At 41.0% G+C, this 23,669-nt stretch overlaps 1 protein-coding gene across 14 annotated transcripts in view; it reads left to right on the forward strand.

The window, feature by feature from the left end:
• PSD3 (pleckstrin and Sec7 domain containing 3) overlaps window positions 1-23,669 on the forward strand; it is a 589,734-nt gene that overhangs the window by 510,506 nt on the left and 55,559 nt on the right. For all 14 annotated transcript variants that reach the window (XM_069572780.1, XM_069572779.1, XM_069572782.1 and 11 more), the window contains one exon: window positions 17,892-17,962. In XM_069572780.1, the coding sequence (XP_069428881.1) occupies window positions 17,892-17,962 (71 nt within the window). The remainder of the gene's footprint in view (window positions 1-17,891; window positions 17,963-23,669) is intronic.

A 23,669-nucleotide genomic window follows, 5' to 3' on the forward strand; every position in this document is an offset into this window, starting at 1 on the left:
TCTTGAAGTGGAGACAGTGCAAAGCAATTATTTTAGAACCAGGCTAAGGCGCCCCGCCCTCGCCACTTTGCCGTGCAGCGGGGCTGTTCTGTGGTGCGCTTTGGCACGGGGACACGGCAGTGCCATAAAGGCAGCCGTTCGTGTCCCCTACAGGAGTTTGGCAGCAGTCTAGTTCCGGGGACGTTTTACCTGTTTTCAATGAGGAGTGCCTCTTCACAGTTCTGCATTTAGACTAAAAGAATAAGGTCTCGGTTTTTAAGCTCCATTTCACGGGTCTTGTCCTTCCTTTACAATCCACTCTTTCCTGCAATAAAGTTGATTAAAACAGGTTACCCACCATTCTCAGAAGCAGTACTTTTGACAAGGACTGCGGAATAGAAACTGTAATCTTTTAGCACCAAAAAAAAAAATCTGTTTGGAATCTGAATATTTCTTTCTGAAAGAAGGCAGTTTTCATTACAGCTGATTTTTAGAAATTATTCTGTGTGTACTGTTGATCCATTCTGTTTATAGTTTCAGTATAGTTGACATTTAGGAGAAAGAAGGAAATAATCTTGGAGTCTCTGTGTTTCTATATCGTAGTTTAATAAATTCCTCATCAGCCTGCTGAAAATTTGAAATTAAAGGCACAATACTGATTTCCTCAAGGAAATATTTATGGTGATAGAAATTTATGTACAAAAATTTTATCAGATAGTACAGAATTAAGAATTTGAGCTTTGAAACTAGATAGATCATTGATTCATTTTAGAAATTCTTTCGTGCACCAGCTGTGTGCCAGTGCATTCACTCTTGACGGGGAATAATTTATGGAGAGGAAGGGGGTATGTCTGAGCAGGTGTCATTCAGCTAACGACAAAAGGAAGTCCATACATCTTTGGACACAGAGAGCTTGTGTAAGAATATTCCAGGGAGGGCATTGGGTCATGCAGAAGCCTCACAGTGGGAATGACCCCCTGTAAACATGCTCAATGTCTGGCACACAGAACGAACTTAAGTGTTATTTAAGAACTTAATTTTTAAATTTTTGTTTATTTGTTTTGGCTGTGCTGGGTCTCCGTTGCTGCCCGCAGGCTTCTCAGCGCAGTGGTTGGTCTTGTTGCCGAGCGTGGCCTTCAGGTGCGTGGGCTTCGGTAGTCGCAGCCTGTGGACTGTGGAGAGAGGGCTCAGCAGTTGTGGCGCACAGACTTGGTTGCTCTGCGGCATGTGGGATCTTCCCAGACCAGGGATCGAACCCAGCTCCACTGCATAGGCAGTTGGATTCTTAACCACTGGACCACCAGGGAAGTCCCTAATAACTTAATTCTTATTTTAGGGACAGAATATTAGCAGCAGCAGCACCATCAGTATCTTCAGTTCAGTTCAGTCTCTCAGTCGTGTCCGGCTCTTTGCGACCCCATGAATTGCAGCACGCCAGGCCTCCCTGTCCATCACCATCTCCCGGAGTTCACTCAAACTCACATCCATCAAGTCAGTGATGCCATCCAGCCATCTCATCCTCTGTCGTCCCCTTCTTCTCCTGCCCCCAATCCCTCCCAGCATCAGAGTCTTTTCCAATGAGTCAGCTCTTCTCATGAGGTGGCCAAAGTACTGGAGTTTCAGCTTTAGCATCATTCCTTACAAAGAACATCAAGGACTGATCTCCTTTAGGATGGACTGGTTGGATCTTCTCGCAGTCCAAGGGACTCTCAAGAGTCTCCTCCAACACCACATCAAAAGCATCAATTCTTTGGCGCTCAGCCTTCTTCACAGTCCAACTCTCACATCCATACATGACCACTGGAAAAACCATAGCCTTGACTAGATGGACCTTTGTTGGCAGAGTAATGTCTCTGCTTTTGAATATGCTATCTAGGTTGGTTGTAACTTTCCTTCCAAGGAGTAAGCATCTTTTAATCAGTATCTTGTAAACAGCTTAATGACCACCAAGAGCTATATAGAGTCACTCTTGCAATCAGTTTTTAAATGACATGTGATTATATAAGAAGTAGTGTTTAAAGGAAACAAGTATGATATCATAGTTTTGTGGCAAGTGTGTACATAGTAAAATGATTAGAAGCTTATATACCAAACTGTTCTCTCTGGTGTTTAGACTAATGATTTTATATATATTTTTCTGTGTGTGTGTGTATTTCTGTTATTTTCCTTATTCACTTAAAAATTTTTTTGCCATTAATGAGAATAGGTTGAATGAGAATGGCAGTAGTAGATTCTGCATATAAGCGATATCATATGAATGAACTTATTTACAAAGCAGAAACAGACTCCCAGACTTAGAGAATGAACTTACGAGTACTAGGGGAGCAGGCTCATGGGAAAGGATAGATTGGGAGTTTGGGATAGACGTGCACACACGGCTATATTTAAAATAGGTAACCAACAAGGACCTACTGTATGGCACGGGGAACACTGCTCAGTATTCCATAATATGTATAACTGGAAGAAAATAAAATAGATAACCAACAAAAAATTTTTTGTTATTGACACTGGACAGATATAACTTAGTTATCAGGAATAATCAATATTTTATGTTAAACATTTGTTGCTTAAAATATAACATTAAACAATAGAATATTTAAAAGCTTAATGAAATATACTGATGTCTGAAATACAGAAAAATGTTTGTTAAACAAAGACAAATTGGAGAAGGTACAACAAACACATAGAATTATTATCAGTAAAAAACAATGACTGTTCAATAACAAAAATACAATGAAACAAATTTATAGGTATAATTGGCTTTATTAAACCATCGGTCAGCTGGGCAGCATTCCGCCTTGCCAGCATAGAGGAGCTCGGAGGAGCTGTATAAAACGGAAGGCTTTTCTAGGCAGGAGGGAAGGGACGAGGGGATGGTGGTCACCTCATGTTCCTCTGGGGGGTGGAAAGGGCCTCTGTAGCAGATTTCCTGTTGGTGCTGACAAGAAGCGTCTAGACTAGGTGGTGAAGACCATTCCTTGGGAGAGGTTGTATTAATAAGCCTTGGTCTGGTGAGGTGGGCTGAGCGCAGGTGACTCCATTTGGGGCTGTTGTCTTTTTTAAAGATCACTTATGATAAGGTGGTGGGTATGAAACCTCCCTTTAAAACCTCTTAGCATAAGTAAGTTGCGGGTGGAGTGAGTTGATAAATGTTGCAGGTTGTTTTAACAGCACTTAGGCTGCTTGTTGCAGTCCTTGTTGGAATGCGGTCCTGTTGCCCGTGTAGAGTAAAGTGGGGGTCGGGGGAGCTCTTCCAAGCACTGGCAGTCTAATCGAATGGAGGAGGTTGGCCTGACGAGGAAGAGCTGAGAGCTAAACACCGGCGGCGTCACTTCAGATGCGGTCTGTGGCGGAGGGCTGTTAGCTGGCCTCTGTGTCACAGTCTCTGGGGCGGCCAGGGACGGCGTTTCAGAAAGAGGAGCTGGCAGTATCTCCTGAGGCTCCCAAGTGGGGAGAAAGTCAGGCTGCTGTCACCCTGAGAACAGACGCTGCAGGCCGCTCTTCCTTGCCACTGGGAGTTCTTTTTGTCTGACCTGCAGTAGCTTTTGCCCAGGGGCACTTTCAGGGTGCCGATGGGACTTGGGCTGTTTTATCATTACAGTAGCCTGTTTTAATTCTACTTCTAGAGATGCACTCTCAGCAGAATCTTTGACTCTGAAGTTTCCTTGTCAGAAGGTGCTTGTGAAGTTGAAGAAACTTGATTTGGTGTCACCTGGTGAGCCAGATTCAAGTTTCTCTGATTCTGCAGTGACCTGTGCTCCTCAGATGGACTGTGATAATTTACCCTTACATTTTATTTTATCTCTTTATCAGTTTTTAAAATTTATTTTCATTGGATAATTGCTTTACACTGTTGTGTTAGTTTCTGCCATACATCAATGTAAATCAACTACAAGCATAACATATCCCTTCCTCTTGAGTCTCCCTCCCACCTGCTTCTTGTCCCTCTAGGCTGTCATGGGGCTCCAGGTCGAGCTCCCTGTGTCAAATAGAAACTTCCCACCATCTGTTTTACTTACAGTAATATGTATATATCAGTGCTACTCTCTCGATGCATCCCACGCTCTCCTTCCCTGGCCATGTCCATAAGTCTATTCCCTTTATCTGCCTCTCTAGTCCTGTCCTGCAAATTAGGTTCATCAGTATCATTTTCCGGAGAAGTCAGTGGCACCCCACTCCAGTACTCTTGCCTGGAAAATCCCGTGGGCAGAGGAGCCTGGTGGGCTGCAGTCCATGGGGTCACTGAGGGTCGGATACGACTGAGCGACTTCACTTTCGCTTTTCACTTTCATGCATTGGAGAAGGAAATGGCAACCCACTCCAGTGTTCTTTCCTGGAGAATCCCAGGGGAAGCAGAGCCTGGTGAGCTGCCTTCTGTGGGGTCGCACAGAGTCGGACACGATTGAAGTGACTTAGCAGCAGCAGCAGCAGCAGTACCATTTTCCTAGATTCCATATGTATATGTTAATGTATGATATTTGTTTCCTCTTTCTGACTTACTTCACTCTATATAACAGGCTCTAGGTTCATCCACCTCAGTTCAACTGACTCACATTCGTTGCTTTCCATGGCTGAGTGATATTCCATTGTATACATATACCACAGCTTCTTTATCCATTCATCTATCAAAGGACATCTAGGTTGCTTCCATGCCCTAGCTATTATAACTAGTGCTGCTATAAACATTGGTGTAGACCTGTCTTTTTTATGGTTTTCTCAGGGTATATGCCCAAAAATGGGATTGCTGGGCCATATGGAAGTTTTATTCCTTGCTTTTAAGATACATTTTATTTTAGTACATTGGTTTAAATAAATTTAATAAATGAGTTCTGTAAATTGTGCACAACATTGTATAAAAAACAGTATGCTTGATATTTCTTGGAGTTTGGTGTTCATACCTTTCACATATAATGAAGTTATTGAACTTCAGTAACATTTTGCTATTGGCCAACTTTATAAGATGGCCAACTATTTATTAAAAATAGCTAGTTCTCCAGCATCTTCCTCCAGTTTATAAGAATTATGAGCATGGTGACTATAGTTAATAGCATTGTATTACATATTTGAAAGTTACTGAGAGGGTAGATCTTAAAAATCTTCATCGCAAGAGAAAACAGCAGTGTATGGTGATAAATGATAAGTAGCCTTATAGTAGTCATCATTTTCGATTTAGGCAGATACCGAATTATTATATACCTGAAAATCATATGTTTCATTAATTTTTGTTGAGTCACATCACCTTCTGTTTTCTTCGTCTTTTTTGAGCTTTTAATCTTCTCTCTGGACACAGTAACAAATCAAAGCACTTGCTTGGAGACCCACTTGCTTGGTCCCACTGCAAGTGCTTGCTTGGAGGTAGTATGAGGGGAGCTCAGTGGTAAACATCGATAGCGGTATTTCAGGCGACTGTTGAGTGACTGAGAGGACAGTGAAGCCAAGATAGGGAGACAGTGGAGGAAGTGGGCAGCCACAAACTGCAGCGTGCTTGGGGAGGCTCTGGGGAGGTGACGTCTGAGCAGAGACCTAACTGAGGCAAAGGGGCTAGTACCTGGAGCAACTGGAGGAAATGGGAGGTGTCATTCATCCATCAAAATCCTAAAACAGTGTATGTGACTCTAGTGTGTGTTTGTCCTGGAAACATAACTGTGTTCCGAGTCCTTTCTGTCTTTGCTGCCTGCTCCCTTTCCTATAACTGCCGGCTCGTGAGGATGCGTGCTTGTAAGTCCTGCCCTCTTCTCCACGCTCATCAGCCCGAGACCCTCACACCCTCCCTGTGCCTCTAGGGATCAGGGAAGCCATCTCCTGGCCAAGCAGGGAAGGTGTTTGTTTGTAAGTGGGGTCTGTGCATTTTTACAGCTTTTTATTAACACTTGGGTAAAACTCTTCCACCAGCTTTTGTCCCTCCTGCCATTGTTCACTTTCACTGTCGGCATTCATGTTTGATGTCTCCAGTGTCAAGACAGGACAGGACCTGGGACAAAACAGAAACCACGGCTATGCTAATGAATGTGCTGCTCTCCATCCTCCCCCAATTAAATTAGGGGTGAAAGGGTACCCTTTTCTATTAAAAATGTGTCAGTAATGTCTGGGGCAGAGGGTTTCTTCTCAAAATACTGACTCTAACAAAGAAAAATTTCTGAATACATGAAATATATTTTTAAAAATTAAGTCTCTGTGTTTTAGCATGGAAATTGGGTGCATTTTCTTTTAGCAGACGTTATCCCTAACAATAAAAATATATACTTTAGAAAGATTCACATACATTAACTCATCTAATTTTCAGAAAACCCTTATGAAGTAGGTATCGGTTTATTATTATTTTACCGAGGCAGTAAGTGACGCGTGGAGAGACTGACCTTGACCTGCCCACAGTCACTCAGGTGAAATCAGAATTTCAACTATGTTCTCTCTGTGAAAAATGTTGTGCTGGCTTTTGTCCAGAGGTCATCCTGATAAAGAATGGTGGTGAGCAGTGTTACGAGACTTATGTAATTGAGATCTATGCTTTGATTCAGTGTCTTAGTCCAAAGGTACTGTAGAGAAGGTGGAGGTCAAAAGAAAACTCCTCGTTTTTCTCCTTCAACGTCTTGCTAAAAACTAAATCCTCACTTAAAGCCTTCTCTGACTCCTCAGTCCTACTCACTTGTAGAATCAGTGGCTTCCTCCCCTCTTTACCTGCTGCAAACCCCCGCAGTGATTTTTTGGGGTTAGTGCCCTGCTACCATTTGGTTTATATGGCTTATCATGTTGTATTAAGTTTCACTGATAAGGTGAACTCTTTAGCGGTAGGGCTTGTGTCTTAATAACCTTAATGAACAACATCGTAAAGTAATTATGGTGTGTTATGGTGTCATTTTAGATTTTATAACCAGAGATGTTAGGCAACTTGTTGAAAATCAGAGAAACAGTAGACATAAGGGTGTGAACAAAATGTGTGTTTCCAGGCTCTCAGTACAAAGTACTTACTGCCATTCCAGAAAGATCGATTTAGGGTAAGAGTCTTGACTTCTTAAAGGAACAGAATAACATCCAGAGTCAACCTCAGCCTGCCAGGGGCATCCTGGGAGGAGCCTATTCTTCCAGTTCTCGTGTTTCAGGTTCTGTTCTCTACCAATAACATAAACCTGTTTCTGTTATGAAAAGGAGAGATTTTTTTCATGGAAAAGCCATAGGTATATGTTATACTTCTTGTTCCTTTAAGGCTGCCCCAGTTTTTCCTTCTGTAAAATAGAGTTGATGGCATGTAACAGCTCTCAGTCGTAAAGAAAGATGATAAAGATTAACTGATATTTTTGAAATGTGTAAATTGCCTTAAATGTTTCAAAGGTAAATTATTTAGAAATATAAGGTAGTAATAGTACTGTTTTATTTCTACCACTCTGTTATAAACCTGGGGATAATTAACACTATCACTTGCTTAATAGTGTGAGTTTTCTCCCAAAGGTAACTTCTGTTGTGCATGGCTGGGACTCATTGCTCTAAGTAGAAATCTGAGTGTCTGAGTTACTCAGTTAAGATTTAATAATACTTCTTGTGGTTGGAGAAGGAACTGGCAACCCACTCCAGTATTCTTGCCTGGAGAATCCCATGGGTAGAGGAGCCTGGTGGGCTATAGTACATGGGGTCGCAAAGAGCCAGACACGACTGAGCAACTAACACATGCTCAGAAAAATTAAGTGGCAGACTTTATTTTCTTGGGCTCCAAAATCACCACAGATGGTGACTGCAGCCATGAAATTAAAAGACACTTTCTCCTTGGAAGCAAAGCTATGATAAACCTAGACAGCATATTAAAAAGCAGAGACATTATTTTGCCGACAAAGGTCCGTCTAGTCAAAGCTATGGTTTTTCCAGTAGTCATGTATGGATGTGAGTGAAAGTGAAAGTACTCAGTGGTGTCCAACTCTTTGTGACCCCATGGACTGCAGCCTACCAGGTTCTTCCCTCCATGGGATATTCTAGGTAGGAGTACTGTGAGAGTTGGACCATAAAGAAAGCTGAAGTGAAGTGAAAGTCACTCAGTCATGTCTGACTCTTTGTGACCCCATGGACTATATGGTCCATGGAATTTTCCAGGCCAGAAGACTGGAGTGGGTAGCCTTTCCCTTCTCCAGGGGATCTTCCCAACTCAGGGATCGAACCCAGGTCTCCCGCATTATGGGCAGATTCTTTACCAGCTGAGCTACCAGGGGAGCTCAAGAATACTGGAGTGGGTAGTCTATCCCTTCTCCAGGGATCTTCCCAACGTAGAAATCGAACTGGGGGCTCCTGAATTGCTGGCCGATTCTTTACCAACTAAGCTATCAGGGAAGCCCAGCTGAGCACTGAAGAATTGATGCTTTTGAATTGTGGATTTGGAGAAAACTCTTGAAAGTCCCTTGGACTACAAGGAGAGCCAACCAGTCCATCCTAAAGGTAATCAGTCCTGAGTATTCACTGGAAGGACTGATGCTGAAGCTGAAGCTCCAATACTTTGCCCACCTGCTGTGCATACCTGATTCATTGGAAAAGACCCTGATGCTGGGAAAGATTGAAGGCGGGAGGAGAAGGGGATGACAGAGGATGAGATGGCTGGATGGCATCACTGACTCGATGGACATGAGTTTGAGCAAGCTCCAGGAGTTGCTGATGGACAGGGAAGCCTTGTGTGCTGCAGTCCATGGGGTCGCAAAGAGTCAGACATGACGGAGCGATTAAAGTAACTGACTGAACACATAAACAGTACTTCTTATGGTGGTGCCTGAGGATATTTTATGAAGGGAAATTAGGGATTAACATAAAAGGATTACCCTTAACTTCACATAATGGTTTGTAGGGAGGGCTGTCATCCCTGAATTTATCTAAATCCTTTGCACACCCATCATGGAAAGCAAATCCCACCCCCAGCCCTGCCTGGGTGGACCTCCAGCTGCCTCAGTGACGTAGAGCAGAACTCTGTGTCAGCTTGCTTCCTGCCAAGGTAGCATATCTCTTCATGCCGTAAGAAAGATACTCTAAGAATTCTGCCCAGTTTTCAGATAGTCACGAGGGAATGAAACTTTAGAAATGTCGTGTACCTTTTTCAAATCTCATACAGATGTGTCCCAGTTGTACAGTGTAGAAAGGCTTTTACTGAGCATGTCTTTGTCTCCAAATTCAGCAAGGTACTAGATTTATTTTGGAATGGCCTCATTGGTATGCCATCATATATATGTGTGTATATATAAATATATATGTATAAACTTTATTTTTTTTTAAATTTTTACAATGTTGTCTTGGTTTCTTCCATGTGTGCAGTCAGTCCAGTTGTGTCTGACTCTTTTTGACTGCTTGGACTGTAGCCCACCAGGCTCCTCTGCCCATGGGATTTCCCAGGCAAGAATACTGGAGTGGGTTGCCACGCCCTCCTCCAGGGGATCTTCCTGACCCAGGGATTGAACTTGAGTCTCCCACGTCTCCTGCACTGCAGGTGTGATCTTTGCCACTGAGCCACCCGGGAAGCACAGCAATGCAAATCGGCCATGATTATACATACATCCCCTCCCTCCCTATATTTTAAATGTATTTCTCTATTGCCATACGGAAATTAAAAATATTTTACATGAAATTGTTACGTCCTTAAATTTCCCTTGTGTCCTAGCCTGGCAGGGCCTGCACTGTTACCCTTCAAGCCATAACTTAAGGAATTCTTTCTCATCAATGTGGATATGGCTTACTGACCTCCTCTACTATTTGGGGGAAAAAATGATATTTTTGTCATTTTACTAGGGCAATGGAAGAACGCTTTTCAAGCCAACAGACAGGAAAGAAAGGTTAACTGTATTAAAAGAAAAGAACTGTACCTACTATGTCTTTCTATGCTTCTTAAGTCTGTCTGATATTAAACTTGAAGAAAAGAAAAAAGTAGGTAGTCAGGGAACCCGCAGTGAGGAGTGGTCAAAAACAGGCCAAGATTCTGATGAAAATAGAAACAATGGAACAGTAAGATCTTAAGCGCAATCTGCTCCCAGTTGAGCTGAGAAGAAATTAGAGAACAGCATGCAGATAAAACCTCTGCATGAAGCTTACACCTTTTGGTGAATTAATAAAATAAAACAATAAATAAAAATACATAAATACATAAGTAATACATAATATAAAAATACATGAAAAACAAATAACTATCTACCATCATTAATCTTCACTGAATATTTCATTGCTTGGGAGTATTTCATACCTTCCTCTTCATGAAAAAAAACGGTGACAGCTGTGCTTTCATTCTGAATTGTACATTTAACTGGTTTTTAAAGATCACTGGTAATAACTGAAGCCAAAATATTGTTCACTGTACTTTGTATTTCCAAGAAGACTTCTTCAAATATATAATAGAGATGAGATCAGGACATTAAGAAGAACTGATTTATAATGCTGAAGATTTAATGATAGTTCCACTACCACTTAGGTTTGGGACAACTGCCAGTTTCTCTTTTGCAGTGTGTGTGTGTGTGTGTGTGTGTGTGTGTGAGTGTGTGAGAGAAAGAGAGAGATGTAGACTAATCAGAGGCCTGTTGACTTTTTTGTTTCTTGTATTAATTTGAATATCACCCCTGTACCTCAGAGTTAATCCAGTCGCTGTTGCTGAGTCTGGTTTGACCCGTCTTTCCCTGCACACAAACCAGAGTAAAAGTGAGCAGGGCACTGGGGCACCTAGTGCTACACGTTAGTGAAACCTCCGAGTCCATGTCTGCGAAATGAAGAATATGGAGCCATGGGCTTCAGTTTCGGACCGTTTTCCCACACATCCAGTTTCGGAGCAGTGCTTAAAACAGTCGTGTTCTCAACAACGTCAGCCGCTGCTCTCGCTGCTGCTGCAGCCGTTACCGCTCTGCAGAGTGCTGGGCAAGTAGCGTCCAGAGCAGACGCAGAGCCCTGCCTCGGGTCTGAGCTTCATCATGGTGAGCCCGGATGCCCTAAGGCGTCCGTGAGACCAGAGGACACACCTGACTCGCCCCCCACCCCCACCCCCGTCCTGTCTTCTCCGTCCCTGCCCACTGTGTTTATTTAACTGGGGTAGCAGCCCCGACCTTGCAAAGGATTGCCACCAGAAGTTTCCCCTGAATGTAACCATAGAGCATACTTTCTTGTCTAAACTGCGCTAATTGGCTGCTTTGAAATCCAAACACAGGTAGCCCGCTTGGTAGCTTCCTCCTCTCAGAACTGCAAATGTAGTTAATGGAAACCACAATGTAAAATAGAAGCAGGGAAACCTAACTGAAAGGATTGTTTGGATTGAATAGGGCATCTACAGTGCTTGCCCGGTGCTCAGAGCACGTGGTGTGGCTGCTGAGTTATCACTGCCGCCGCCTCTCCCTGTCCAGGTCTTCATCTTGACTGTGGGCTTTTTCTCTCGTGTGGGTGATTATAAGTAGCCTCCTCACTGGTGTTCCGTGTTCTAGTATCGCTCATCCGGTCTGCACCTCTTATCTCCTTCAGTTCAGTTCAGTTCAGTCACTCAGTTGTGTCCGACTCTTTGCAACCCCATGAATCGCAGCACGCCAGGCCTCCCTGTCCATCACCAACTCCTGGAGTTCACTCAAACTCATGTCCATCAAGTCAGTGATGCCATCCAGCCATCTCATCCTCTGTTGGCCCCTTCTCCTCCTGCCCCCATTCCCTCCCAGCATCAGGGTCTTTTCCACTGAGTCAACTCTTCACATGAGGTGGCCAAGATATTGGAGTTTCAGCTTCAGCATCAGTCCTTCCAAAGAACACCCAGGACTGATCTTCAGAATGGACTGGTTGGATCTCCTTGCAATCCAAGGGACTCTCGAGAGTCTTCTCCAGCACCACAGTTCAAAAGCATCCATTTATCGGCGCTCAGCTTTCTTCACAGTCCAACTCTCACATCCATACATGACCAGTGGAAAAACCATAGCCTTGACTAGACAGACCTTTGTTGACAAAGTAATGTCTCTGCTTTTGAATATACTATCTAGGTTGGTCATAACTTTTCTTCCAAGGAGTAAGCGTCTTAATTTCATGGCTGCAATCACCATCTGCAGTGATTTTGGAGCCCCCCAAAATAAAGTCTGACACTGTTTCCACTGTTTCCCCATCTATTTCCCATGAAGTGATGAGACCAGATGCCATGATCTTCATTTTCTGAATGTTGAGCTTTAAGCCAATTTTTTCACTCTCTTCTTTCACTTTCATCAAGAGGCTTTTTAGTTCTTCTTCACTTTCTTCCATAAGAGTGGTGTCATCTGCATATCTGAGGTTATTGATATTTCTCCTGGCAATCTTGATTCCAGCTTGTGCTTCTTCCAGTCCAGCGCTCCTCATGATGTACTCTGCATAGAAGTTAAATAAGCAGGGTGACAATATACAGCCTTGATGTACTCCTTTTCCTATTTGGAACCAGTCTGTTGTTCCATGTCCAGTTCTAACTGTTGCTTCCTGACCTGCATATAGGTTTCTCAAGAGGCAGATCAGGAGGTCTGGTATTCCCATCTCTTTCAGAATTTTCCAGAGTTTATTGTGATCCACATAGTCAAAGGCTTTGGCATAGTCAATAAAACAGAAATAGATGTTTTCCTGGAACTCTCTTTCTTTTTCTATGATCCAGCGGATGTTGGCAATTTGATCTCTGGTTCCTCTGCCTTTTCTAAAACCAGCTTGAACATCTGGAAGTTCACGGTTCACGTATTGCTGAAGCCTGGCTTGGAGAATTTTGAGCATTACTTTACTAGCATGCGAGATGAATGCAATTATGTGGTAGTTTGAGCATTCTTTGGCATTGCCTTTCTTTGGGATTGGAATGAAAACTGACCTTTTCCAGGCCTGTGGCCACTGCTGAGTTTTCCAAATTTGCTGGTATATTGAGTGCAGCACTTTCACAGCCTCACCTTTTAGGATTTGAAATAGCTCAACTGGAATTCCATCACCTCCACTTGCTTTGTTTGTAGTGATGCTTTCTAAGGCCCACTTGACTTCACATTCCAGGATGTCTGGCTCTAGATGAGTGATCACATCATCAAGATTATCTTGGTCATGCAGATCTTTTTTGTACAGTTCTTCTGTGTATTCTTGCCACCTCTTCTTAATATCTTCTGCTTCTGTTAGGTCCATACCATTTCTGTCCTTTATCGAGCCCATCTTTGCATGAAATGTTCCCTTGGTATCTCTAATTTTCTTGAAGAGATCTCTAGTCTTTCCCATTCTGTTGTTTTCCTCTATTTCTTTGCATTGATTGCTGAGGAAGGCTTTCTTTTATCTCCTTGCTATTCTTTGGAACTCTGCATTCAGATGCTTATATCTTTCCTTTTCTCCTTTGCTTTTCACTTCTTTTCTTTTCACAACTATTTGTAAGGCCTCCCTGGACAGCCATTTTGCTTTTTTTGCATTTCTTTTCCATGGGGATGGTCTTGATCCCTGTCTCCTGTACAATGTCACGAACCTTATCTCCTTATCCTGCTACAAATGAATTCTAGATTATAAAGTTTGTGAATAAATTCTTTAAATAAAGAACTAGAAAGTCCTTTTGCTGATATGATGGCCTAAGAATTCCAAAACTCGTACATTGTAAAACATCTAAAAGTGATTGAAACATTTTTAAACACCTTTCAAACCAGTAGATGAGCCAGTAACAACAAGGTGGGAATGAATATAGATCTAGCAAGTGCGCTACCCCTGGGGCGGCTGAGCCCTCAGGGCATCCATGGGTCTGGGTGCTCCAGGAGGACTGGAGGTGAAACCGGCAGCTTGTAGTACAGAGGACAGAAGGATTGGGAGTGGGAAGCTGCTGACAGGATAGACTGCAAAGTCAGCGTAGCAGAAGTTTCAGTAGAGGAGACAATGGAGAGACTGTGTTCAACATATGATCACTGCAAGTGTTTGGAGATGATAAATGGGAAGCCCAAGCAAGCTGAACCTACATGTGACAGGAAGTAATATCTTCATAGGAAAAAGTTAATTGTCCACCTACAATTTTTAATGAAAGAAAGACATTTTTATTTGAAAAATAAAAAATATTTATCACCAAAAGGCTCTCACTAAAAGAACTCCTAAGTGTAGATTCCAAGAGGTAGGTGAAAATGGCCTCCAAAACCAACCCAAGATACAGAAGTAACAGATGAAGGTAACAGTAAACGTGAGGGGAAATCTAAAGAGACAGTGCCCATTCGTGGAAAATGTCTATTAAGGTAGCCTTAAACAAAAGCAATAGACCCTGTTTTCATGTTAGGCTGGAGGCAGTTGATGAGAGTTAAAATATGCCATGATCCTCTTATTTTCGAGAAGGAAAGCGGTCTTTGGACTCCAAGTATGCATGTTAGAAATAGCCTTGAAAGCATAGACTAGTGCACAAAGTATCTTTTGATCAAGTTCAGCACACACCTTTTCACAGTAGGCACCCAACTATTTGTTAAAATACATCTGCCGACTGTCCTGGTGTTGGAGTCCATCAGTAGGATTCATCCAGGGCCCAGCCAGTAACCCCACGCATTCCTCCCGCCATGTTCATTCCAAAATGAGTTATGACTCTTTCCCCAGCCTTCTGCACTTAATGATACGCGTGTTGTAACATCAGATTTAACTCTTCTGCAGTCGTCATCTTGAGGAACAGTGCTCCTTGTGAGGATGTGAAGCCATAGCCACACTCTGTGTGTGTGTGTGTGTGTGTGTGTGTGTGTGTGTGTGTGTGGCTTTACAATCAGGGTCACTGAGGCTGCTTCTAAGCCTTTCCAGCCTGATCTCGTGCACCGTGGCCCCTTTCTTCCCTGAATTCCACCCATTTGCACTGTTTCAACTGTAAAATGGAAATAATAATAGTGTCTTATTCTTAGCATTGTGGTGTGGACTGAACAACTAAGTTATAACTGACCAAAAACAGGGTTAAGTTTTAAACCTCTGTGGGTACTGGAAAAGTAGAACATGGAACACAGGGTTACTGCTCCCTGACTTAGCATCTGTCACCCCCAGGTGACTTTAGATCACAGTTTAGCTGGGATCCATTTCTGATCGGCTTAGTGTGATAATGGTGAAGACCTGTTAAAAGTTTTCGTGAGCAGGTACATGAATTTGGAACCAAACTGGTGCACTAGACCCACACTGGGTCCTAACCCAGATGGAGACTCCTTGTCTCCATCAAGGAGGTTCTTTATCTGCTTGGGTTCGCACAGCTGTTAGGACGTTAGGACAGCTGTTGGGACAGCACAGACTTTATTCAATGGTCAAAGAATGGAAAGAAGCCAGAACTCGGCGAGCAAACCAACTTCTCAACCCCATTCAGGCAGATACGATGTATATAGGAGAGTCGAGATTAAACGTAAGACTGGAAAGAGAGGGAGGAGTATTCATAAACAGGGGTGTGGTTTGTATCCCAACCTGATGCAGCCCTCCTCTTCTGTCCTTGTAAGGGCTTTGCAACGGTTGTTGCTGTTAAGTCTTTCAGTCGTGTCCAGCTCTTTGCGACCCCATGGACTGCAGCACGCCAGGCTTCCCTGTCCATCACCACCTTCCAGAGCTTGCTCAAATTCACGTCCATGGAGTCGCTGATGCCATCCAACCATCTCATCCTCTGTTGACCCTTCTCCTCCTGCCTTCAATCTTTCCCAGCATCAGGGTCTTTTCTAATTGCAGTTGTTGTCATGGCGATTGTCAACCGTCCTGGGGCCAGTGGGTGTGTCATTTAGCTAATATGGCTCAAAGTCACTGAAAGTCAAATCTTCCACCATCTTGGGTTTACTTGGTTCTAACCAGTTCTTATTTTTCTCTTTGGAGCCTCCTCCTGAAACTTAGATGAGAACAGTTGGTTTCCATTTGAGGGGAGGGGCAGAGGTCTGATTCTAGGGCCACAACCTTAGTAACATTTTAGTAGATTTCCACCTGAAAAGCAGAAACATTGATTTGTAAATCTTTGAACGGAAGGAACCTCAAAATGCCACTAAATTAGTTTTAGGGCTTTGGGAAGAGCCTTTCAAATCCAGGCCCTCTATTCTTCCTGTAGAAAACAGAAGGGTTTGTCTGAGTTCTTTTCCAGCATTAAGCCAGTGTTTTATTTTAAGTTATATGAATTATCCACATTTTAAAATGAAGCAGCTGAGGTCCTGAGAGGCTGGGGGACTGGTCAGGAGTGATCAAGTGAGGGCTGGTGGGTGAGAGGAGAGGTCTGAGACAAGGGCCGTGGACCAGCTGGTCGGCCTTCCAGGCCGACGGCCCAGAACACCAGCCGCCTCTCTCCTGCACCGCAGCAGCTCCTGCAACCGGCGGCCGCTTCCGGGCGCGCTGCTCTCACACGGCCGGGGTCAGAACCTGACGTCTGTTAACAGCGCACCCAGCCGTTACTTCATGTATACGCAGAGTGATCTGTGGCTTTCTTTATAGTAGCCACTCTTTTTCCTTTATAAAGAAGATTATGGTATACATTTTTTGATCATTTATTTTTGAGTGCACATTTTTAAACCTTACATGGTGGAGACATATGGGATGATTTTTTTTTTTTAATTTCCCCTGGAAACCTGCAGAGTGGATGTTTTGAGTCCTTTTTTTTTTTTTTTTTTTTCAATTTTGCCAGGTGGATATCTCAGTATGGTATTGGCAGGAGCACCTGTATTCTGTAGGTGGCTGTTCACCTGGTTTCCAAGCTTAAGGTTTCTTCAGTCAAAGGACATTTAAAAGATATGGTTGAAAATAATGCGCTTTCTGATTTATTCACCATCCAGGTTAAAGGCAGTCAAATATTTGATAACAGAATAAGAATAAATACCCTTCCTACATGTTGAGTAGACACGTTTAGAGAAATGTAATAACCTTAGAGAAAAGGTAATAACCTTTTCTGGTTACAGATTTTAATTTTATTAAGATTAAGAATAAATAGTAAACTGTTTTGCTAATCTGTGCTTTACTTTAGAATAATCTGTAAAGTTTTATGTAAGTCAATACAGAAATTCTACTTTATACTCCAGGAAAATACAAAGATGGGGATTGTAAGGACTTCTGGAAGAAAATTCACTTGGAGAATTTTTATAAAGGCGCCTCATGTCTGCCTTGCATTATACTAGGTTCTGTGAATTCTGAAGATGAAGGATCTTGTTCTCAGGTTATTCACAGCCTACTCAGAGACATTTAGACCAAAAAAAAAAAAAAAAACCAAAAAAACATGTTACAGTGTGGCAGCACCTGCTGGAGAGGTCTTACCGGTTACCACAGGAGTAATAATTAAAGTTACAATTGGGCTGGTGGATGTGTGGGAGAAAGGCCAGGAGGAGTCCTTTTGTATTCTGAGACTTTCTTCTTATGGCTCAGAAACTCTGATGAAGCCTTGAAGGCGCTGGTTCATGAGCCCTTAGATTAACATGTGTTTCCAACACGCCACTTGCTTTCCCAATCGTTAAGTTATCTCTACCAGAGCACGAACCGCAGAGCCTTACCGCCTGGGTTCAGATTCCTGCTTCTCTTCCTAGCCATGTGATCATGAGCAGGTTACTTCTCTGTGCTTCAGTTTCATAGAAAGACAAGAATAATAGTACCTACCTCACAGGGCTATTGTGAGGATTAAATGAAATAATACTGCCTGTTACACAATGAGGCTCAAGAAAATTTTAGTTATTATTAGTTTCATGCATGGACGCTAAGTCGCTACAGTCGTGTCTGGCTCTTTGGGACCCTATGGACTGCAGCCCGACAGGCTCCTCTGTCCATGGAATTTTCCGGGCAAGAATACTGAAGTGGGTTGCCATCTCTTTCTCCAGGGGATCTTCCCAACCCGGAGCTCAAACCCGAGTCTCCTGCAGCTCCTGCATTGCAGACGAATTCTTCACCGCTGAGCCATGTTAGTCTCGGTAGCAAATAAACCAGGAGCATTGGAGAACAGTTACCACATTGATGTTTCAGGTTCTCTTTCTAAACTGCAAATTTCTGTCAAATTAAATTTTCCCATTTGTTTTCCTTTCTAGCTCCAAGAGGCAAGCGAGGATGGAAGACCTTTTATGCTGTACTAAAGGGAACAGTGCTTTACCTGCAAAAGGTAAAAGTAGATACTTACAAAAGGAAGCCCACAGAACTTAATGGAGTGAGATTTAGACAAGTTACCTAGAAAATACTCACTTTGTACAAAGAGGCCACATCAAACAGAAAGACTGTTTAATTGATGTCTAAACTGTATTTTAGATTTTTTTTTGTTTCTGGTGAAAAAAGTTGTTTTGGAAATTATTTATTTATATATGTGTATATATTACATTTTGTAAATATAAAAGATTATATACATGTATATATGAGTGTGATCAGAGGAAATGGATGAGCTGTGTTCTAATACATTCAATTAGAAATGTTGAATATAAGTTGATACGTTAGACTTCATATTGTCTGTTCAGGTACAGATTGTTCTAACACTTGTTTCAATGGATATTTATAATATGAAGTTATATCCTTTACATCCCTATTTAGTTATTTATCTTCGTTTGGATCCTACCTAAATCTAGAAACACATTTTCGTTCAAGCCCTGATATTTAACAATGCAGGCGTATTCCACTTACCTGGGTAAGTGTTTGACCAGACCATTTCCTGGCAGGATCCTTTCTGCTAGTCCCCAGATCTGGAAGTTAGTTTGGTATCCAGTTGGCATGTTCTGGCCTCTGCAGGATAGTCCCTGGAGCCCATCCTTGCTAGTTCTGTGTGTGGAGGTGGGGAAGTCGAGTCTTGATCCAGAGAAGGTGCATCCCCTCCCAGGGCCCAGCCGGACTCTAGCTCCGCAGTGAAGGGAGGCTCGGAAGTGTGACAATACTGCCCTCGGTGGTGACTGTTAGGAAATATTTTTTCTTTTTAATGTGATTTAAAAAAACATAACATGAGATCTCCCTCAATCAAATTTTAAGTAAATAGTGCAGTGTTCTTAACTTTATAAGCACCATGTCACGCAGTAGGTCTCTAGGCATTTTCCATCTTGCCTGACGAACACCACCAATGAATGGCCCCTGGCAGCCACCGTTCTACTCTCCATTCTGTAAGTGTGACTCCCTCAGATGCTTTACGTAAGTAGCACCAAGCTGTGTTCATCCACGACTGGCTGATTTCCCCTAACACAACGTCCCAAATGTCTAGCCGGCACGTGACGGGACTTTCCTCTTTTCTGCGACGAGCAGCGTTCCGTTGCTCACTTCTTCTTTTTCTGTACGTCGTCCATAGCTGTTTATGTTGTTCCCACCTCTCGGTTACTGTGGGCAGAGCTTCAGAGACCATGGTGTGCAGATGTCTCCTTAAGATCCTGATTTCAGTTCCCAGAAGTGGAGTTTCTGGGTCGGATGGTAGCCCTACTTTAAATGTTTCTAGGAACCTCTGTGCCGTTTTCCGTAGCAGTTGAGCCATTTTAAATTTACACCAGCGATGCCCAGGAGTTGCAGTTTCTCCACATGCATTTCAACATGTGTTATTTTTAAAACACTTTGTTTAACAATGGCTATCCCGACGAGTGTGAAAGGATACTTGATCGTGATTTACACTAATCCTAATGATTAGTGGGGTTGAGCATTGTTTTCATATCCCTATTGACCATATATGTGTTGTCTGTTCAGATCCTTTGACCGTTTTTTAATCAGGTCATTTGGTTTTTTGTTATTGAGTTGTAGGAATTCCTTACATATTTTGAACATTAATTCCTTATCATATATATGGTTTTCAGGCATTTTCTCCCATTCCATAGGTGGCCTTTTCACTTTCTCGTTTGTTTCCCTAATTAGGGTTAGGGTTCGGCTTAGGGTTAGGGTTTAGGGTTAGGGTAAGGGTTGGGCTTAGGGTTAGGGTTGGGCTTAGGGTTAGGGTTAGTTGTGCAGAAGGTTTTTAGTTCTATGTGTTCCTTTTCTCTATTTTTGCTTTTGTTGCCTGTTGTTTTGGGGTCATATACCAGAAATCATTGCCAATATCAATGCCAAGAAACTTTTCCCCTGTGTTGTCTTCCAGGAGTTTCTTAAGGTATTAAGCATTTAATTTCACGATGAGTTCCCTGTTGTGTGTGGTGTATGTTAAGGATGAACTTGCATTCTTTTTCACATGGATACCCGGTTTTCCTGGGACTGTTTGTTAAATAGACTCTCTTTTCTCCTTGGTGTGCTTTTGGGACCCTTTGGAAGATCAGTTGAAGGCATTATTTCTGGGCTCTCTATTCTGTTACAGTGGCCTACATGTATGGCTTTATACCACTACCATAAGTTTTTATTATTATAGCTTTGGAATATGTTTTGAAGTCAGGGAGTATGAGGATTCTAAATTTGTTGTTCTTTCTCAAGACTGAGTATTTAGGATCCTTTATAGCTCCATATCAATGTTAATGTAAATTTTGCAGTTTCTTCAAAAACTACCATTGGGATTTTGATAAGGATTGCATTGAATCTGTAGATGACTTTGGATAGTATAGGCATTTTGACAATATTCAGTCTTCCAATCCATGAACATGGGATGTCTTTCCATTTATTTTTGTCTTTATATTCTCTCAACACTGTTTTGTATCTTTTATTGTCTAAGTTTTTCACTTCCTTCATTATGTTTATTCCTAAAGTATTTTATTGTTTTTGATGCTGTTATAAATGGAATTGTTTTCTTAACTTCCTTTTCACATTGTTCATTGTTAGTTTACAGAAGTACAATTGTTTTTTGTATCCTACAACTTCATTGAATTCATTTCTTATTTCTAATAGTTCTTTTGTAGAATCTTTCGAGTTTTCTGTATTTAAAGTCATGGAATCTGTAAACAAAGATAATTTTACTTTTTCCTTTCCAATTTGGATGCCTTTAAGTTTTTTCTTCTCTGATGGTGGTGGCTGTATTAAATAGAAGTGCCAAGAGTGGGCATTTTTGTCTTTTTCTTTTATTAGAGGAAAAGCCTTCAGTTTTTTGCCATTTCAAATATGATGTTAGCTGTGGACTTTTTATATATGGTCTTTATCATAGTGAAGTAATTTATTTTTATTCCTAGTTTGTTGAATGTTTTTTACCGTGTGAAAGGTTGTTGAATTTTTATTAAATGCTTTTTCTGTATCTATGGAGATGATCATGAGATTTGAACATTTATTATGTCAGTGAGATTTATCACACTAGTTGATTTTCATAAGTTGGAGCATCCTTGCATTCCAGGGGTAAATCCCACTTGGTCATGATGTATGCCTCTCTCATAATATGATGTTGGATTTGGTTTGCTGGTATTTTGTTGAGAATTTTTGAATTTATATTCATTAGGGATATTGACTTCTAGTTTTCTTTTCTTGTAAAATCTTTTTCTGTTTTTATATCAGGCTAATGCTGACCTCATGAAATGATTTTAGAAGTTTCTCTCTGCTTAAATGTTTTTAGAAGAATTTGAAGAAGATTGGTTTTAATTTAAATTGGTCCCATTTTAAAAGTTGGATAGAATTTATTGTGAAGCTCAATGGTCCTAAACTTTTCTTTGTTGGCAGGTTTTTGATTACTGATTAAATCTACATGCTTGTTTTAGTTCCACTCTGATTTTTATTTATTCATGATTCAGTTTTGGCAAATCATGTGTTTCCAGGGATTTATCCATTTCTTCTAGATTGTCCAGTTTGTTGGTATGTAATTGTTCATAGTTGTTTCTTATGTTTTTGCTTCTCTGATGCTAGTTATAATGTCTCATTTTTCATTTCTTATTTTAAAGGATTGTCATTTTTATTGTTATTTTGAAAAAAAAAACCCTCTTAATTTCATTGATTTTTTCCCCTCTTTTGTTTTCTAGTCTCTATTTCATTTATTTCTGTAATAATCTCTTTTTTGAGGGAAATGAATTTTATTTAGCTGCTGGTATTTTGAAGATTTACTCTTCTGCAAAAATGTTTTTAAGACAATTTCATTAAGATGGACACACTTGAAGTATGATACTAAAATTAGTGTTTTCACATCTAAGACATTATTTGTAAATCAATAAAAATTACCACTATTTAATGTTTTTATTTTAGCACAAAAAGATAGGTTTTTGTTTTTAAGACAAGTTATCTCAAATGCATGTTTTAAAAATATAGTTCTACTTTATGCCAAACTTGAAACTTTTAGCAAAAATTAGCTTAATGATCAGTATCCCAGCTTATTATGTCTTCATAATTTGATTCTGTGGTGCAAGATGTTGATTATTTTTTTAATGTTATGTTGCAATGAATCCTTTATATGTATAAAGTCCCCTTGGTAACAAGGGCTACAGTGAAGCTATGTAAACTCCCTAATGATTGTATCTGTGTCATCGTATTTGGCACCAACGTTTTATAGAAAGGGCTCTGAGCAACTTTGACAAATATTGGTTGCTGTCCTGATTTTTTTTTTGCAGTTCTCCCACTTACTATTTTTCTTTTGTTTGTTTGTTTTATTTAAATATAGTTGACCTACAGCACTATGTTAGTTTCTAGTGTTCAATAGAGTGAGTTGATACTTTCTGTATATTACAGAATGAGGACCACAATAAGTCTAGTTTCTGTCACCCGGTAAAGTTATCATATTTTATTGACTGTATTGCCCTTGCTGTACGTTTGATCTTCGTGACTCGTTTATTCGGTAACAAAAGTGTTACCCTCTTAATCTCCCCTCCACCCTTTGTCCCTCTGGCAACCACTGGTTTGCCGTCTGCAGCTGTGACTCTCTTTCTGCTTTGTGATGTTGGTTTTGTTTTTTAGATTGTACATACAAGTGAAATCATTTGTCTTAAATATTTCAGTTAGCATAATAGCCTCTAGGTCCATGCATATTGCCACAAATGGCAAGATCCCATTCTTTTCTACTGCTTGGTAATATTCTGTTCTGTATGTTTTTATACATGCCACATTCATCTGTCAGTGCACATGTAGGCTGCTTTCACATCTTGGCTATTGTAAATAACGCTACAGTGACTCTAGATGGGCATGAATCATTTTAAAATAGCCTTTTTGTTTTCTTCAGAAAATTATCCAGAGATAGAATTGCTGGAGCTTATGATCTTTCTAATTTTTAAATTTTGTGGAATGTCTGTACTGTTTTTCATAGTGGCTGTACCAGTTCACATTCCCACTAACAGTGCCCAAGGATTCCCATCTCCACACCCTTGCCAACACGTATTTGTTGTCTTTTGGATTACAGCCATTCTGACAGGTATGAGGTATTATCTCATTGTGATCTTGATTTGCATTTCCTTGATGATTAGTGATGTTGAGCGTCTTTTCATCCATCTGTTGGCCATCTGTATATCTTCTTTAGAAAATGTCTTTTTAAACCTTTGCTCATAATTCAGTCAGTTTGTTGTTTTATTTTGTTCTGATGTTGGGTTATATGGAATCTTTGTATATTTAGGATATTAACTCCTTATCAGAGACTATTGCTTCAGAGATCTTTTGTAGTTCTTTTTTGTTCCTTTTTCTCCTTTTGCTTTCTTCCCTTGTGATTTGATGACTACTTTTGTGTTATGCTTAGAGTCATTTCTTTTTTGTGTGCATATATCTGTTACAGATTTCTGCCTTGCAGTTACCATGAAGGTCATATAAAACATGTCTATTTGTGTTTGTGTGTGTGTGTGTATGTTTGTTTTAAATTAATGATCACTCAAGTTTGAATATGTTCCAACAGACCTGCAGTTTTAGTCACCTCTTACCACATTTAATGTTTTAGACATCATTTCACATCTTTTCGTGTGTGACTCCCTTAACTACTTTACTGTGGATACAGATGATTTTACCACTTTTTCTTTTAGCATTCCTGCTAGTTTTATAAC

The sequence above is a fragment of the Ovis canadensis genome, chromosome 26 (assembly GCF_042477335.2).
Source record: "Ovis canadensis isolate MfBH-ARS-UI-01 breed Bighorn chromosome 26, ARS-UI_OviCan_v2, whole genome shotgun sequence".
In the NCBI taxonomy this organism is placed as follows: Eukaryota; Metazoa; Chordata; class Mammalia; order Artiodactyla; family Bovidae; genus Ovis; species Ovis canadensis.